Genomic DNA, 17,014 nt, shown 5'->3' on the forward strand with positions numbered 1-17,014 from the left:
CTACGTCGTTTGACCTATAAATAAATAAAATAAAATTATTTTTCACCATTTATTAAATATACCCAGAGGATAGTCCAAGAGAGTTACGTGGCATTCTAAATACTCAACACGTGTAAACGAAAGATGGAACCAACTAGGCTGCCACCAAACTCAACTGACGCGTCAAGAATCTACAGGCAAATTGGAGTAGCAGGAGACGTGTATAGAATCACCAAGGAGAACGCTATAGGTTCCGTACAACCCATTCATTTGCAGTGCCAAAGAGAGAAGGAGAAGAAGAAAAAAGAAAAATGGCGGAAAAAGCATGGAAAAACGAAGAATCCGAAAATGAGAAACAAAATAGTATCAGTGTGGTTGGTATGCAATTTGCATACGAAGGACAATCTCCTCTCTTCTACGGTTTCAATCTCAATACCCTTCCAGGATCTCGCTACCTTCTTGTCGGGGCTAATGGATCTGGTAGAATCTAATCCGATTCAGTTTTCAGACTTTTCTGAGCTTTGGTAGTTGGTAGTTGGTGCTTATTACTTGTCTGGTGCAGGAAAGACCACTTTGCTGAGGATTCTGGCGGGTAAGCATATGGTAGGAGGAAGAGATGTAGTGCAAGTGCTAAATCGTTCGGCTTTTCATGACACTCAATTGGTTTGCAGTGGTGAATTGGCCTATTTAGGCGGTTCTTGGAGTAAAACTGTTGGATCTGCTGTAAGTTCTTGAGCTTTGTGGCTTTTAATAGTTCTATCAAATTCAATTTCTTTTTTCTTTGTATATTTGTATAATGCTGTCTGTTGATATATTTCTATATAATTTTGTGTGTGCTTGTTCTTAAAAATCTATTTAAGTAGTATGTTTATCAAAGAAATATGTCTAATTATGATGAGATTTAATGTGACTAATTTGTCTGGCTAATTCATGATAGAAGTTATAAAAATTTATCATAGAGTTGATTTGGAATACAGGATTGGATTAAGCATGTGATTCATTCTTCTCACTGCTCATTGTATTATCTAAAGTAATCTTTCCAAGTTAGAAATATATAACGATGATTTGTGGTTATCCTTTGGGTCTTCTACCATCAAATTATTCTATTAACTCTGAATATATTCACTATGGATTGCTAACTTCCAGGGAGAGATTCCACTCCAGGGAGACTTCTCTGCAGAACAAATGATATTTGGAGGTAATTAATGCATTGTCTTATTATTTTTCTGTTCTTTCAATTTTTGATGATGTTGCATTTTCTATTTTTGTTATTATCTCTTGTTTACTCACAACCATATTCAAATAAAGAGAAAATGTGCTTATTTGTACCTTTCATTTGTGGGCAGTTGAAGGGATTGATCCTGCTAGGAGAGAAAAGTTAATTGATTTGCTTGATATTGATCTTCAATGGCGTATGCATAAGGTATCTGATGGACAACGGCGTCGAGTCCAGATCTGTATGGGTCTTCTTGTTCCATTTAAGGTACCATAACACTATGCAAGTCCTGTTGTGCATTTGCAATGAATGTGGATTGGGTAGTCCTGCTATCTGGAAGTACTTGCATATCCCTTTTAAACTTCTTATCCTATACCCCTTTTTTCTCTTTCTGACTGAACTTCTGGTCTATGCATTCAAAAAATATTTTCCTACTTTTTTGCTTTTTAACTTGCAAGTTTTGACCTACCTACTAGTAGAAATGATAAGTCTTGAGCACCAGCCTATCTGCGAACTTAATCCTAACAAGTCAGAGTTGCTCGTTATTTGTTTTAGTGTTTATTTTGCATCTTGGGTCTGCATATGAAGAAGATATTTCAATTTTCTCATTAAATAGGTGCCAAATTTTTCTGTTTCAGGTTCTTTTACTAGATGAGGTCACAGTTGACTTGGATGTTGTTGCCAGGATAGATTTGCTAGAGTTCTTCAAGCAAGAATGTGAACAGGTATTACTTCCCATTCTTATCATACCACATAGCATCCACGTGTATGGTGCTAACCAGGCCTGATTGAAGGCTAGATAAGAAATGGACTAGATTAGCTTAATTGTTACAGGACAGACCGACCACCTGATGTCCATACTTGGAATTCTATCCAAGAAAGAGGAATAATTTTCATATGAACCTTGATTTTTAATTTGAAACATTGCTCTCGAGTAAATATCATCTGCCATGGAGTCCTCTTTACTCCTCTTTTTTTAAAATATATATATATATATATATATACAAAACATGAAATGCAGACAGACTTTTTGTGTATGTATGTGTGTGTTTGTGTGTGTGTGACATCATTATTCATTACTGGAAAGTTTTGCTACAACGCAATATGAATATATAATGCTATTTTGTTGATTTCAGAGAGGTGCTACAATTGTATATGCAACTCATATTTTTGATGGATTGGAAACATGGGCAACACATTTAGCCTACATTCAGGATGGTGAACTGAGGAGGGCCAAGAAGTTAACAGAAGTTAGTGAGTTGAGAAGTTCTGCCAATCTGCTCTCAGTCGTCGAGTCCTGGCTCCGCTCTGAAACAAAGAGCGAGAAAGAGAAACCAACTAACCCTCCTCCTGAAAAGCAAAAGACCTCTCCCTTTGGTGCTTCTCCTTTTATGTCATCCAGACACATGGCCTACTATCGCTAATTTCTCCAGTTTCAAATTCCAAGCCAAATGTGCAAGAAAATTGGGGAAGAGTACAGTGAATCATACTTTCAAATGATGGAAAACGCAAAGACACCAAGAGGCCAGGACTTCATGAGAAAATTGGGAAAACTTATTGACGCCTGATTGTATGCTAGATTATTCAAACTTCAAATGATGCAGAAATTCTCTTTCCAGTAGCTGTCTGCAGAAATGGGGATAACGTATCGCAGATAAGGCTTAACTGCTGGCTTTTGGTTTGGTGGTAGAAATGGTAAAGAAATAATTATGTACCCTCAGCAAATGTAGTTTGTAACCAATTACCATGTTATTCTTGTTGGACAGGTTTTATGCCAATGTTGTATTCTACAATGTTAGCAAAATCTTTTCCACTACATAATTAGATCTCCATTATGTGATTAGTAATTTAATGCTAGTACAATTAGATCTCCATTTTCTGTTAATCTTTTCCGTGTTTGGCATCACAGTCACAGATCCATTATAAAAGAGAAAAAAAACTAAAAGTCAGTTTCTTTCCTTTAGGTAAATGATTGAAAAATATTGCTTATCCGTTCTTTTTCCAAGGAAAATGTTTTTCTACTACGGTAAACAAAAAAAAAATTTATCGTCTTCCATCTTTTGAAGGTAATGGCTCTTTCATGGCGAAAAAGGTTGCTGCTGCTGCTGCTACTTTAGCCCAAAATGTCCATGTGATGATCAAATAATTATTTGTTTAATGAATGGTATGACAGGAGCGGAACTAGAATTCAAATTTTGAAGGTCCAAAAATAAAAATAGAATATTTGCGCAAAACTTATAGGAAGAAAATAAAAAATAATATGCCAGAAAAAGATATGGGGATTGTCAAGCCAACAAAAGGATACAGAGATTTTGGCAACAAGTGCAGGAGGAGCAGGTTGGTTGTTATTAAAATGGTCAATTTTTGATGTAATACCTATAGCCAGTGAGGTAATCATTTGAGCTACATGGAGTTTCGTAGGGTTAGTTACACTCAACTTAAAACAAAATTTATGAACTTGACTGTAATCCCAATTCAAGTCTCTTATGGAGTATAATTCTTGCTTACTTCAATTTTAAGAAGAAATTTATGAATTAAATGGATCCAATTTTTTAAAAGGCTTGATATTATTCAAGTTTTGATGCATTGATGGTAAATGGTATTCAAAGAGAAAGAACTGTGTTAAAAATCGTATAGAGAAAAGTCATATTTAAAATTATATATATATATATTTTTTTTTCATTCGCATGGACCTCTACAAAGTAAAATAATAATAATAATTTATTATTTCGATTGCCTCTGATGCTGTTACTTTGAAGAAATTAGAGTGCTCAAAACAATACTACGTTGTGTATATATTAACATGGAATCAAAGTAATGATTAACGAGAACAGTCGGAGACTCTCATTTTTCATAATCAACAGTGAAATTCTTAAATTTATGAAATACAAACAAGCAAATAGTTTGAAATTAGTAGACTTAATTACTGAATCGTTGTTGGTGGGGATATTTTTCAAATTTATACCAAACACACTCGTTCAACTAGCAAAAATGGAACTTAGAAAGATGGAGTAAACATAATAGCCAGTAAATTGGGAGAAGAACGAGACACTTGGTTCTAGTCACTTTTTCTATGACGTTTATGTCTCTCCAACTCCAACTTCACAACCTAACCAACCACTCTGTCTAAACCAACAATTTTAAGATTTCAACATTCTTATTAGAGTTAGACAAAATATACAAACCTAAATTCATTACTACCTGAAAATTATGAATTACACAGTGTAATGGAAATTATTTCCATCACTCTTACCACATTAATAAAAATTTTAGGTCGTAATAATTTTTAAGTTTCAACTTAATGAATAATGACAAATTGTACTTTGAGTTAGGTGTGATTCTGGCTAGAACACTGGGTTACAATGTTGTCCATTTCATGATGTTGGTTGGCAACTTCCTTCTGATCCCACATGACAACGCCAACTTCTACATTTTCGTCCCTTCCTATATTGCTAAGTGCTTAGTGAGCCAGGTACTTAGTTTATAAATTAGAAGCGTAGATTATATATTTATTTAATAGGGGTGTACATAGGTCGTACAAGAGGCGAATCTCATAATTTTTAGTTTTGTATTAATATATATATAAATAATGAAATTTCAGTTTATATAAATATATGTGGGCTGAAATATAAAATTTAGACATATAAAAAGAAATGAAATGGATCAAATCGGAAATCAATTAAAATTTAGTATATTCTTAATAGATTATTAATTGCAATCAAATAATATTTACCTATAGAAATCATAGTAAAATAAATAAATTCAAAATTATTACTTATACTATTGGACACATAAGATGAGTAATAAATATATATCCTATGAATTTTAACTCATCAATGTTATTATTTGCCCCTATTCGAGTTTTAATACTTACTTTATCTTATCTCTAATATTGTCTTAAAAGTAAAATAATGATAAAAATTAATCATAATCAATAATTAATCATATTAATTGTAGTTAATATTATATTTTATGCTGATTAAAGTTTCTATTTTTTATTTAATAAAAAAATAGATAATTTGACTAATAAAACAATTCACATCTACCGGTAAAATAGATAATTTTTTATCGAAGATAAACAGGATATATATTAAGAATAAATATTTAAAAAAATAAATATAAAATATTTAATTATGGTAAAATATATTAATAATAGTAATTATTCGTATAATCAAACAGGGGAACTAAATAATTATTTACCCTAAAATTGAGCCTAAGTGGGTGCGCTTTGTGCATGTGGCGAAACGCAGCCACAGATCAAAGTAGCCGCCCAACGAATCTTATCGGATCAATTTTACTCGAGAGATGCAGTGCAGCGAACACATACACAAATACACAAATCTAAATATTAAAAAATAAAAAAAAATACTAAAATACTAAAATATAAAAATAAAACGAGCAAAACCATGGAAAACCTATATAAAATGGAAGGTACACCTGCAATCTTCTTCACATTACAGAACGAGAGAAAATCACGCGGACATCAACAAATATTCCCATTTTAATTTTTCCACATTTTCTCTACATCCAAACACATTTTCTCTACAAAAATTTACATTGCTTGATACATGCTTCCATTTTCTTTCTATTCATTTACATTCTTAAATAGACACAACAGACCGTAATCGCCGCTCTTTGATCATCACGGTAATCCGATTTCTCAGCCTTATTTCTTCGTCTTCATTTCATTTCCTTAGGTTTTTGATTGTTTTAATTTCTTTACATTTTATTTCCTTTTTTTTTTTGTTTTTCAATTTTCAATTTTTCTCACTCTCTTCAGTTTCGTTCGTTTCTTCTGACTTCTGTAAAACCTGGAAGCACATTGCCGTTTATTGAAATTTTGGTGAGTTCTGACATTTTTTGCGATGCAATTTATTTATATAATTTGTGCAGAATTTGTGGTTTTTTATTTGTAGGCAATGGTAGTCCGCTTGTGTTGAAATGGATTCTGCGAGGAGTTGGTTCCAAAAATTTCAGCCGAGAGACAAGCTAAGGGCCTCTACTAGGAAGAAGGATCCGTTTGATGAATCTAAAGAAGAAATGAAATCGCCAGAAGATGATGAATCTCTCTCAAATACTACCAAGCAGAAAGTTGCTGCTGCCAAACAGTATATTGAGAATCATTACAAAGAGCAAATGAAGAATCTCCAGGAGAGGAAGGAGAGGTATGCTACGATGCATCCGTTTGTTCTTAAAAGATAGACGTTATATGTTGTTGTCCTTTTGAATTTGAAGATAGAATGGGTCAAATATAGGTGGAGAGTTAGCTTAGGGTTGATTGGGTGGTAGTTATTTTGACTGAATGATTTTTGGTTCAATTGTTATTATGATTTTATTTTTAACAGACGAACTATATTGGAAAAGAAGTTGGCTGACGCTGATGTATCAGAGGAAGATCAGAATAATTTACTTAAATTTTTGGAGAAGAAAGAAACTGAATACATGCGACTCCAGAGGCATAAAATGGGTGTTGAGGATTTTGAATTATTGACAATGATTGGCAAAGGTGCATTTGGGGAGGTATATATCCTTTTGCCTCTCTTTTAATCGACACAGTGCAATGTTATTATTATGGCAGTTATTTTCTTCTTTTGGGTTTTGTCATACATTCTGTTCTGTATTTTCCCCCTTAGCTTACTGGTTGCATCCAGTCTTGTGCATGTTATAGTGTGCATGTGATTGGCTATTATAGGCTAAGGTCTTGTTCAATAATTATATATTTCTGTTAGTTCTTAAGCGTCATTTTTATTATATTTAGATACTAAATTATTGTGCTAATAAGTCTGGAATATCAGATGATTAATTGAGTCATTTGGTTTTCCCTTTGACCGATAAATATTTTCTGTTGACTAATTTTCTGAAGTGCTCTAAACGTCAGAAAATTCAGAAAATCCAGAAACAAAGGGAGCCTAAGAATTTTTTAATCAATGTATCTTTTTCTGCAGTTAGTTAGTGATTGTATTTAAATTTTGATTTCTGGACAGGTAAGAGTTTGTAGGGAAAAGACAACAGATCATGTGTATGCTATGAAAAAACTCAAGAAATCTGAGATGCTTCGTAGAGGCCAGGTATAAGTTAATCTGACCTGCCTGATATCAGTGGTCAATTTTTAGACCATATATTTATTACCGATTGGTTTTCCAATCTTTTTCAGGTTGAGCATGTGAGAGCTGAAAGGAATCTGCTTGCAGAGGTTGACAGCAATTGCATTGTAAAACTATATTGCTCTTTTCAAGACGATGAGTTTCTGTACCTTATTATGGAATACTTACCTGGTGGAGATATGATGACTTTACTCATGAGAAAAGATACCTTGACAGAAGATGAAGCTAGATTTTATGTTGCAGAGACAGTGTTAGCAATTGAATCTATACATAGGCACAATTACATTCACAGGTTTGTGCTTAAGGACGACAATATATCAATGCTCTTTGATGCGTTCTTGAGAAATATATTACATTGGAAGCAACAAACAGATTCAACTTTTCTTTAATAAAATGTTATTTTAATCATGTAAAGGGATATCAAGCCCGACAACCTGCTACTTGATAGATATGGACACTTGAGGCTGTCTGATTTTGGGCTGTGTAAACCATTAGACTGCAGTACCATTCAAGAAGGGGATTTTTCAGTAGTGAGCAACAACCAGAGTGCACAGAATGAAGGCCCAGCAGCACCAAAGCGCACACAGCAGGAGCAACTACAACATTGGCAGAAGAACAGAAGAATGCTTGTAAGTTTAAGGCTGTTATGTGTCTGTATTCTTTGCACAGATGTATATTTCACTTGCTCAAGTGCATGCCACCTTTTTCTTTCTTTCCTTTTTTTTTTTTTTTTTTTTTCTGATTGTCAGTGTATGGCCACTGCAGGCTTATTCCACTGTGGGTACACCTGACTACATCGCTCCAGAAGTGTTGCTGAAGAAAGGTTATGGGATGGAGTGTGATTGGTAAGTGCTCATGCAAATTTATGGACGGGGCATTTGGATCTGGCGCTAACTTTCTGTCATATTTTCATGCACTGATTGAGCATTTATTCAAATGCCTTGAGATGCCCTAATTTGATTGAAAGTAATTTATACTTGTGGCACTAATGGTCATTATGAATCACAGGTGGTCACTTGGTGCTATCATGTACGAGATGCTTGTGGGATACCCTCCTTTTTATTCAGATGATCCAATGTCAACCTGTAGAAAGGTAGAGTGAGACATACTGCTTTTTTTTTTGTTTAAATTTCCCCACTATTTTATTTAATTTGTGCAGGTTCACAACTCACTTTGGATATTTTTTGAAGGCTCTCAGCACATTCATTTATTCATACACAGATATTGCTTTTATTCCAATATTTTTGAATTAGATCTTATGTTATTTCTATACTTAAAAATGAAGAGTGGTTAATTTCTATACCCTGAGAATTTGTCTAGAAGTTCAACAAAGAACACTTTGCAGTCAATTATGCTCTCCAAGATTCCTCATTAGCTTGTAAATTTTTCTGTCTGATACTTAAAAACTTTCCTTTGCTGTTTCTTGCATTTATTTTTGCTTTAAATGTAAATTTCAGACATGCATAGATGCATTGACTTTTCTACTGATGGTAATCTATAAATTCCACCCCTTCCCCATAAATTAAGTTTAAGAAAACCTTTCAAACGGGAAATGAATATAACCATCTTAATTAACATTGAAATATTATTGCTTTTTTATGCAGATAGTAAATTGGAAAACTCATTTGAAATTTCCAGAAGAAGCAAAGTTATCTCCAGAGGCAGAAGACATTATTAGCAAGCTCTTATGTAATGTCAGCCAGAGATTGGGCTCAAAAGGCGCAGATGAAATAAAGGTGTTGTATGGTGTGTCCTTTTCTGAATACTTGAATTTGCTAGATAAGCTAGTAGCAAATATAAGGAATTACCTTCTGCATTTCCTTTTGCAGGAGCATCCATGGTTTGAAGGTATTGAATGGGATAATCTTTATCGGATGGAAGCTGCATTTATCCCTGAGGTCAAGGATGAGCTAGATACTCAAAATTTTGAAAAGTTTGAAGAGGTATTAATATGTCTAAGCTTCTTATTATTTTTATTGATAATCTTTTGTATGGGCTCATGTTGCTCATTATGCCAGTTTCCTTTCTGAGCAGACTGAGAATCAAACTCAAACTACAACCAAAACTGGTCCATGGAGAAAGGTCAGTTTACATGCACTTGTGCTATTTAAGCTATTTTTGAATTTTGATCAACTTGCATGTAGCGGTGTCATCCGCATTGTATCACATTCTATTATGAAGTTTTGTTGGTTCCTTTGGAATTTCATTTTTGCCTTTCCATAAAAACCAAGAACTGTCATTTGATGCTGAAGCAATGAAATCAAAGTTACTGCAGTAGCTTCTCTCCCAAGTGTCGTATGAGTTCTATTCATTTGCAAGCAGCTTTTGTGAGGAACTTTACTCATACATTACTCAATCCTTAGTCTGCTGGTGTTGCCTATCTGTCTGGATTGAGGAGCTTTGTTTGGCTTGATTCACTCTGGATTAAGTACTAATAAACATCCATTTTGAATAAGTTGTTTTAAGCCTGCAAAAAAAACTTGATGATGTGAATGTTGCATGTGCCAATGCCCATGAAGCATCATAAAAACTTTCTTAACTTTTCTGGTATTTGCTGTAACTTGCTAATATTTTGTTTCTGCGAAGTCATGACTGGTGCTTTAATCCTTTCTTTTCCCCAATTTTTTTATTTTTCTTCTTACATTCTTACCCTCCATTTTGCAGATGCTCTCATCTAAAGACCTCAATTTTGTTGGCTACACATATAAGAACTTTGAAATAGTGAACGATTATCAAGTGCCTGGAATGGGTAAGCTTGGCTGTGCATTCAATTTAAATAAGTTTATGGTTCCATTCTCTTTTTAAAATATAAGTTTTTGTTCTTCTATTTATTTATTCATTTTTTTATGATGTGGCCTGTTCATTAGACTAGCTAATGAGAGGATGGGAAATCTGGGGCCTTGAGCACATCCACTTAAAAGGGACAGAAAAATTTACTTATCTTTTCAGAATCAAAGAAAGAGGCATATGGCACCTTCTATTTTAATGGGATTACAAAAGTAAAATTTATGCTATGAATATTCTACACCTGTGCACGTCATGTCTTGTTTTGGCCATAGATAGGTGAAGATGCATATTATCTGTGTTTTTGACTTCTAAATTTGAATTGGATCAACTAATGATCTTTCATCATTTTCTTTCTAGATTAGCAATTGTATGGATTTTATGAATAATGTTTAAGGTTTCCCAGGGAAACCTAAAATTTTCATTTAATCTTTTTAAATGTTCTTAAATTGCTTCAGTGTGGCTGAAATTCCTGGAAGTTGTGTAATATTTGATCTGCTGCGTTGGTGTGCTTTTGTCTATCTTGCATGTTCATGTTTTTGTGTATCATAAATTTTCAAGTGCCTGGCAAGAAAAGAAGGAGAAGATGATGATCGGTTGGCATGAAGATGGATGAATCTTGGATATTTGAATATTACATACAAGTTCACACACGATTAAATAGAAAATTTAAAGAAACAGAATGTTCTCGTATTTTCTTTGTTCCCTTTATTTAATTTTGATACTTGTTTTCAGTTAGATTGAGTTCCTGTGTTATGTTCTGGTATTTTCAATTTAGAATTATTATTTCATGTTGATTTTTTTTTTTTTTCTTTCCACCTCAGCTGACTTGAAGAAGAAAACCAACAAACCAAAGAGGCCTTCCGTGAAGTCACTTTTTGGTAGGCTTTGTTCCTATAACATTTCTTGAAGCAAGTTATTGTCTTCTTAGGATTTAACTACCTTTAGATTGCGTTTTGTCTCTTAAACTATCTTTGGCTTCAATTGTGCAGATACAGAGTCAGAAACATCGGAATCATCTGATACAACCGCAAGCGATAAATGTGTTCAAGGGAGTTTTCTAAACCTTTTACCTCCCCAGTTAGAAGTATCTGAAAAGCAGAAGGAATCTCTCTGAGGCCTCTAACCCTGCCAATCTTTTTGCACTGTTGGATGACAGCTCCAACCTGTTAACCAACTGCAAAATTTGACTTGAAATTATTAGATTCCATTGTTAATGCTACTTCCCACATTTGGATTTGTTGCTCTACTGACACTCGCACAAAGCTTTAGATGCTCAATCTCTAACGATTGAACAAAGTGCTGTGGTTTTTAGGCTACTATTTTAGCTTAACCCTGCTCAAGGAATAGATCTGCGAAACTAGACAGAACCAAAGAGTAGATAAGATAGTAATGCGTTTCCTATTGGAATGTAATTTATTATTATTATTATTATTTTATCATTTTGGCATGGGAGTCAAAATGTTGTACAAATACACAGTTCAACTCATACCATTTATACAAATACATGCATTCCTTAATTACTGATAGCAAAAATAGATGCATAAATTTGTTTTATTTCACATTTGAGCTATTCAGTGGATTGGAATTTTTATTTTCAAGTTCAAATTATTAGGATATCTAATAGCAAGCTATTGATATCTTTCCTTCCTTAGAAGGAAGCATAGATGCACACTTTGTTTTGAATAAAAAAATTAAGACACTTTTGTCAAATGGTAAGCTATTTCAATCATCATAAATACGAGAATACGAGTTCAATTCTATGACAAACGCCACTTTACTGAGGGGCAAAACCAAAAAAAAAAAAGAGTTAGCTGCCAGACTTTGAAATGTTCATAGTTAGAATGTGGAATATATGGGTAAGTAACACGAAGAGACTACATTGACAATATGAATTTACTTTCAATTTTATTGACCATTTTTTGATAATTTTTTAAATTTATATTAAATAAGATGAATATTATTATACTCCTTCCGTAAAAGAAGATTAGTTATTGTTGACGCATAAAGACTCCAAAATAAGCAAAAAAGAAAAAAAGAAAAAGAAAAAGAAAAAAAAAAGAAGAAATATATAGGTAAAAAATAAAAGTCATCTAAATGAATTATTCAAAATCGAAAAGGGGATGTTCTTAATCCCAAAATGTAATAACCTCTTAATCTCATACGGACATATGATTAAAGAAAAAGAAAAAAACAAAGGAATCTGGTCCAGAAAAGGATCATTCCTAAATATTCTGTCTGGTCAGTCATGTTTGGTGGGTCTATGGTTGCTCTGTATCCTCCATATGTCAAGAAATCATGCCAATCTTCTGTCATTATCATTCATCAAAAAAGAAACTCTTGAGTTGAACCGGTATGAACGTTTTGACCAGTCATTTGCACTTGCAGATTATATATATATATATATATGTTTATTTTAGCTTCAAATTCAATTAACTTAAAGACGGAGAATCCTTCAAATTTCCTATGCATACAAGTGTTGATCAAGTAATTAACCGTAGAAACGACATACCGTATAGGCAATGGCAAGTAAATAGCTTGTTTTATACTTTGGTTTCTAATCATCTCTACTCAAACAATTAAACAATTACATATGGTTGATGCAAGATTAATGGAGGATATGATATTATTCTTCGCAGGCCAAGACTTGTTGACCAGGAATTGGACCTATTGACCAAGTTTTTAAGGTTTGACCCTTTTGGAAAAGATTCCACTTTTTTACTAGTAATTTGTTTTTTGGATGCAGATGGAAGTGGGTACTAATATATATATAAATGGAAGGATTAATTAATTAATTAATTAATTACAGAAATTAAGAAAAAGGTTAAATATATATTTTTTGTTTAATTATTTAATTTAGTTCCGCAACTGGGATTTACAAAGCTTTTGGCATATTTTTGATAAAGCAACCGTCTAAGAGAGAAAGTACCAAAATTTTCAGCCAAAGCATGATGTTGATTTAGTGATAATTATATATTAATTAATTAGTAATCAAGTTGTCTATGACCCACATGCAATACCAGAACCCTTGGAAAGATGTGTGTCATTGATAATTACTTATTTTTATTAATTTGTACTGTAATACAGTTATATGTAATTTTAATTAATTTTTTGTATTATAACAGATGTTTCAATCTCATAAAACTTTATTCTTCTTTAATGCTTAATAATAATAATAATAATAATAATATAGCTACAATTTAAAAAGCAAATTGTTGCCCTTATAATGGTCCGCCAGTCGATAGATAATATTTTCTTTTAAGAAAATTCATATCAAATTTCTAATATTTAGAACAAACATTTGTTGTTTTTTAATATTTTCATACTTGAAATTTATATTTATTTCAAATGATTATAAATCCAAATGGATGTTACAAATGTTTGTATTAATTTAAAAAAAAAAATGTAAAATGCTTGTTATAAAAACATTATCTAGATGGCTTGGTGGCCATTGCTCATCTGTCATAAATTTTTTTCGTCATGGTGTTCCAACTTGATTAGCACCATGCTTATACCTGTCAGTTTCAAAGAGACAGGCTTGTTCAACGACTGAAAAAAATCTCAAATAATTTATTATTATTATTATTATTATTATATTTAGTTTGATTATTATTTTTTCTCTTTTTTTTTTATTTTGAGACTAGTTTTATTTTGAAATACATAATTGTTTGTTTTTTCATTAGTGCTTTTTTACAAATCAAACCTACCTTGCAGGCATACTTATTCAACTTAATTAAGTGTAACTTACCATTTGAACTAATCATAGTTAAGTATTGGTTTCATTATGTTGATTAACATATATATGATTAATTAGCTCAGTATTATTAATTAAATTATACATAATGCTGAAAATAAATTGAACAAAAATTATCAATTTTATATATCCGATAGTTTAGGTTCTTTTCAAAATATTAATTAATTAATTTTCTCCATAATTCATAATTAACAAATCTAATTGATACACTCATTAATGTACATAGATCGTCAATAATTTACTGTTTGATAATACTGTTATTTATATTTATGTGGGTAGTTGTTCTTTCTCCATCTTTCTAATTCTACTCTAAAAATAATTCTCAAATCCTCGTCTGCATGCATTACTTTTTGCAGAAAAACACTATTAAATCCAAGAACTTTCCTAATTAAAATTAATTAATTCTCTCCTTAACTTAAGTTCCAAGTTAATAAATATAAAAATCACTACCAAACTGACGTGTGTTATCGTCTCTTAGCAACTTATCTTCTTCTATATGTCTAGCTATGCCGGCCATGCTATTGTATTATAATAGTGCAAGAAATTTTTTCTGTTATTTCATAGGCCATTTCTTTGGTCATGTTTCTTAATTTCATAATTTTCTTGCTTTCCCTTTAAAAATGAACCTAACCTCTCTTTAACAACCTCCCACCTTTCCTTCTCTCTTTCTTTCTTATTCGATTATCAGACAGTTTAATCATCGGACTGGTTTTAAAAACACTTTGATTTATCTCTTTTCCTCTCAAAAATCGCGGGTTTTCCCTCTGTCACGCACTCTTATATATCTATACCTTCACCGCTCTCACTCTCCCTCTAGATTATAGACAATGAAAGGAGGATATGAAGTGGTTCATGGGGCTGTTGATACTATGGCACCTAATGAACCATGGGATTATGCCGTTTTAGGGTTTCAATCAGCCACAGTAAACCCTAACGCCATGGCAAAGCCTGCAATGGAGAGAAATGAACTCTCTGAGTGGGTTGAACATATTACAAAGCAACTTATAGATGACATGCCTGAAATGACAAGTGAAAGCATGCAAAACGACAGTAGAATGTTATGTGATCAAGAAAATAGTAGCTTCTTAATGGGTAATAATGGTCTTGATCAATTTAGACCAAGAAAATCCATAAGGAGAAGTCATTTTGATCAAGAAAATCAGTTCCACTGTAACAATATTAGTAATGAGCATGAAAATACTAATGGAGGAGGAGGGTTGACTAGGGTTGATGAGCAAGGGTTAAACCTAATTACCCTTCTTTTAGAATGTGCAGTAGCTATTTCAGTTGATAATCTTGGTGAAGCTCACAGAATGTTACTTGAGCTAACCCAAATGGCTTCTCCATATGGTCCTTCTTGTGCTGAAAGAGTTGTAGCTTATTTTGCTAAAGCAATGTCCAGTAGGGTTATAAATTCTTGGCTAGGCATTTGCTCTCCTTTGATTAATCACAGAAATGTCCACTCTTCTTTTCAAATCTTTAACAATATCTCTCCTTTCATCAAATTCGCTCATTTCACTTCCAATCAAGCAATTCTTGAAGCTTTCCAGCGCCGCGATAGGGTTCACATAATTGATCTTGATATTATGCAAGGTCTGCAATGGCCTGCCTTATTTCACATTCTTGCTACAAGAATTGAAGGTCCTCCACATGTCCGAATGACCGGTTTGGGTACTTCAATGGAAGTCTTAATAGAGACAGGAAAACAACTCTCCAATTTTGCTAAAAGACTTGGAATGTCATTTGAGTTCCACCCAATTGCAAAAAAATTTGGAGAAATTGATCTATCAATGGTGCAATTAAGAAGAGGAGAAACCCTAGCTGTGCATTGGCTACAACATTCACTATATGATGCAACTGGACCAGATTGGAAAACAATGAGACTTTTTGAAGAATTATCACCGAAAGTAATCACATTAGTAGAACAAGAAATCTCTCATGGTGGGTCTTTCTTGGATCGATTTGTCGGTTCCCTTCATTACTACTCAACAATATTTGATTCACTAGGTGCATTTCTGGGCAGTGAAGATAACAGTAGGTACAGAGTTGAGAGTTGTCTTCTTTACAGAGAAATTAATAATATATTAGCAATAGGAGGGCCTGCAAGAAGTGGGGAAGATAAGTTAAGGCATTGGAGAAGTGAAATCGCAAGAAGAAATAGTTCATTTATGCAAGTTCCTATGAGTGGAAATTCTATGGCTCAAGCACAACTTATATTGAATATGTTTCCTCCTGCTCATGGCTATAGTCTTGTTCAAGGAGATGGGACTTTGAAGCTTGGATGGAAAGATACTAGTTTGTTCACTGCTTCTGCTTGGACTTCACTTCATTCTTGATAGACATATATGTGTAATTAATTTTTAATAATTAATTTAATTTGGTAGTGTTTTTCTTTTTGTTTTGATTATTAGTTTATTTTGTATTTTAATTTTGATTTGTGAGTTTTTATTTCAGTGAATTGTGGATATGGAGGTTATAATTGTATTTAATTGGAGTTCAAATGATATTATATATATATATATATATACACGTCCGTGGAAACACTTGCCTGCACATTAAATGTATGAAACCGGATTGTGTTTGTTTAGAACAGATTTACCCACACTTATTTTTTTAAAAATTGTCCATACATTATCCTTTTTTTTTTTCCCGATGTATAGTTGGAAATATTATATTTTCAACAAAAAAATTATATTTTTATTAATTTGATATATGGGCAGAACAATGGATCTAATTCAGGCAAGTCAATTCCATATAAAACCATCATCATACACCAAACCAATTAGTGAAATATTTTTTAAAAAATTAATTACTGTTTTATCTTTTTTTTTATCGTAAATAATTAAAAATATCATTGTTTAAACCGGAAAGTTATTTTCAATTAATTTAATATATAGATGAATCCATATTTACCAAATCATACATGCACTTAATATGAAATTATAACAGTCGATATTGCATTGACCTTTGGTCTGGACCGGTATTGCAATCTATTATCATATATACATGTGTTCATAGCTGACTATTTTGACCATCCCATTAAGGTTGAGATTAACTTTTATCTCAAACCAAATTATATATCCACATCTTTCCCTTCTTGACTTGGATTTCTAAGAAATTGCCTAAATTGAATTTTAGGTCCTATACAGGATTCTTTGACATCGTTAATTTGGGTAA

The 17,014-nt window shown here is 32.6% G+C and overlaps 3 protein-coding genes across 7 annotated transcripts; all 3 read left to right on the forward strand.

The window, feature by feature from the left end:
• Nucleotides 1-192: 192 nt before the first annotated feature.
• On the forward strand, nucleotides 193-3,027 carry ABCI19 (P-loop containing nucleoside triphosphate hydrolases superfamily protein). The gene is made up of 6 exons (XM_012229899.4): nucleotides 193-459; nucleotides 542-702; nucleotides 1,126-1,177; nucleotides 1,326-1,462; nucleotides 1,834-1,920; nucleotides 2,332-3,027. Exons 1-6 carry the CDS (start codon nucleotides 291-293, stop codon nucleotides 2,617-2,619), a joined length of 894 nt encoding a protein of 297 aa, XP_012085289.1. The 5' UTR covers nucleotides 193-290; the 3' UTR covers nucleotides 2,620-3,027.
• Nucleotides 3,028-5,610: 2,583 nt separating this feature from the next.
• LOC105644517 (uncharacterized) lies at nucleotides 5,611-11,603 on the forward strand. 5 transcript variants are annotated; one of them, XM_037641835.2, is made up of 15 exons: nucleotides 5,612-5,842; nucleotides 6,014-6,038; nucleotides 6,112-6,360; nucleotides 6,541-6,715; nucleotides 7,180-7,263; nucleotides 7,350-7,591; nucleotides 7,715-7,928; nucleotides 8,065-8,144; nucleotides 8,308-8,392; nucleotides 8,904-9,035; nucleotides 9,129-9,242; nucleotides 9,334-9,381; nucleotides 9,964-10,048; nucleotides 10,908-10,964; nucleotides 11,076-11,603. In XM_037641835.2, exons 3-15 carry the CDS (start codon nucleotides 6,137-6,139, stop codon nucleotides 11,198-11,200), a joined length of 1,665 nt encoding a protein of 554 aa, XP_037497763.1. In that variant the 5' UTR covers nucleotides 5,612-5,842; nucleotides 6,014-6,038; nucleotides 6,112-6,136; the 3' UTR covers nucleotides 11,201-11,603. The 5 variants fall into 5 exon arrangements, 4 of the variants coding, with proteins under 4 accessions (XP_037497763.1, XP_012085286.1, XP_012085288.1 ...); XM_012229896.4 differs by having other exon boundaries at nucleotides 5,613-5,842; nucleotides 5,976-6,038; nucleotides 6,089-6,360; XM_012229898.4 differs by having other exon boundaries at nucleotides 5,613-5,842; nucleotides 5,976-6,038.
• A 2,878-nt stretch (nucleotides 11,604-14,481) lies between these two features.
• LOC105644956 (scarecrow-like protein 23) lies at nucleotides 14,482-16,173 on the forward strand. Its single transcript, XM_012230463.4, has one exon. The coding sequence runs from the start codon at nucleotides 14,665-14,667 to the stop codon at nucleotides 16,171-16,173; it is 1,509 nt and encodes a 502-aa protein (XP_012085853.1). The 5' UTR covers nucleotides 14,482-14,664.
• Nucleotides 16,174-17,014: the final 841 nt, after the last annotated feature.

Source organism: Jatropha curcas, chromosome 3 (genome assembly GCF_041381405.1).
Source record: "Jatropha curcas cultivar XTBG-Jc1 chromosome 3, XTBG_Jcur_1.0, whole genome shotgun sequence".
NCBI lineage: Eukaryota > Viridiplantae > Streptophyta > Magnoliopsida > Malpighiales > Euphorbiaceae > Jatropha > Jatropha curcas.

Excerpts from the sequence above, each read along its gene's own strand:
- ABCI19 (XM_012229899.4), top strand. The coding sequence starts at position 291 with ATGGCGGAAAAAGCATGGAAAAACGAAGAATCCGAAAATGAGAAACAA. Across the intron at positions 460-541 it reads TGTCGGGGCTAATGGATCTG|GAAAGACCACTTTGCTGAGG; the intron begins GTAGAATCTAAT and ends TGTCTGGTGCAG. Across the intron at positions 703-1,125 it reads GTAAAACTGTTGGATCTGCT|GGAGAGATTCCACTCCAGGG; the intron begins GTAAGTTCTTGA and ends GCTAACTTCCAG.
- LOC105644517 (XM_037641835.2), top strand. The coding sequence starts at position 6,137 with ATGGATTCTGCGAGGAGTTGGTTCCAAAAATTTCAGCCGAGAGACAAG. Across the intron at positions 8,393-8,903 it reads CAATGTCAACCTGTAGAAAG|ATAGTAAATTGGAAAACTCA; the intron begins GTAGAGTGAGAC and ends TTTTTTATGCAG. Across the intron at positions 9,036-9,128 it reads AAGGCGCAGATGAAATAAAG|GAGCATCCATGGTTTGAAGG; the intron begins GTGTTGTATGGT and ends TTCCTTTTGCAG.
- LOC105644956 (XM_012230463.4), top strand. The coding sequence starts at position 14,665 with ATGAAAGGAGGATATGAAGTGGTTCATGGGGCTGTTGATACTATGGCA.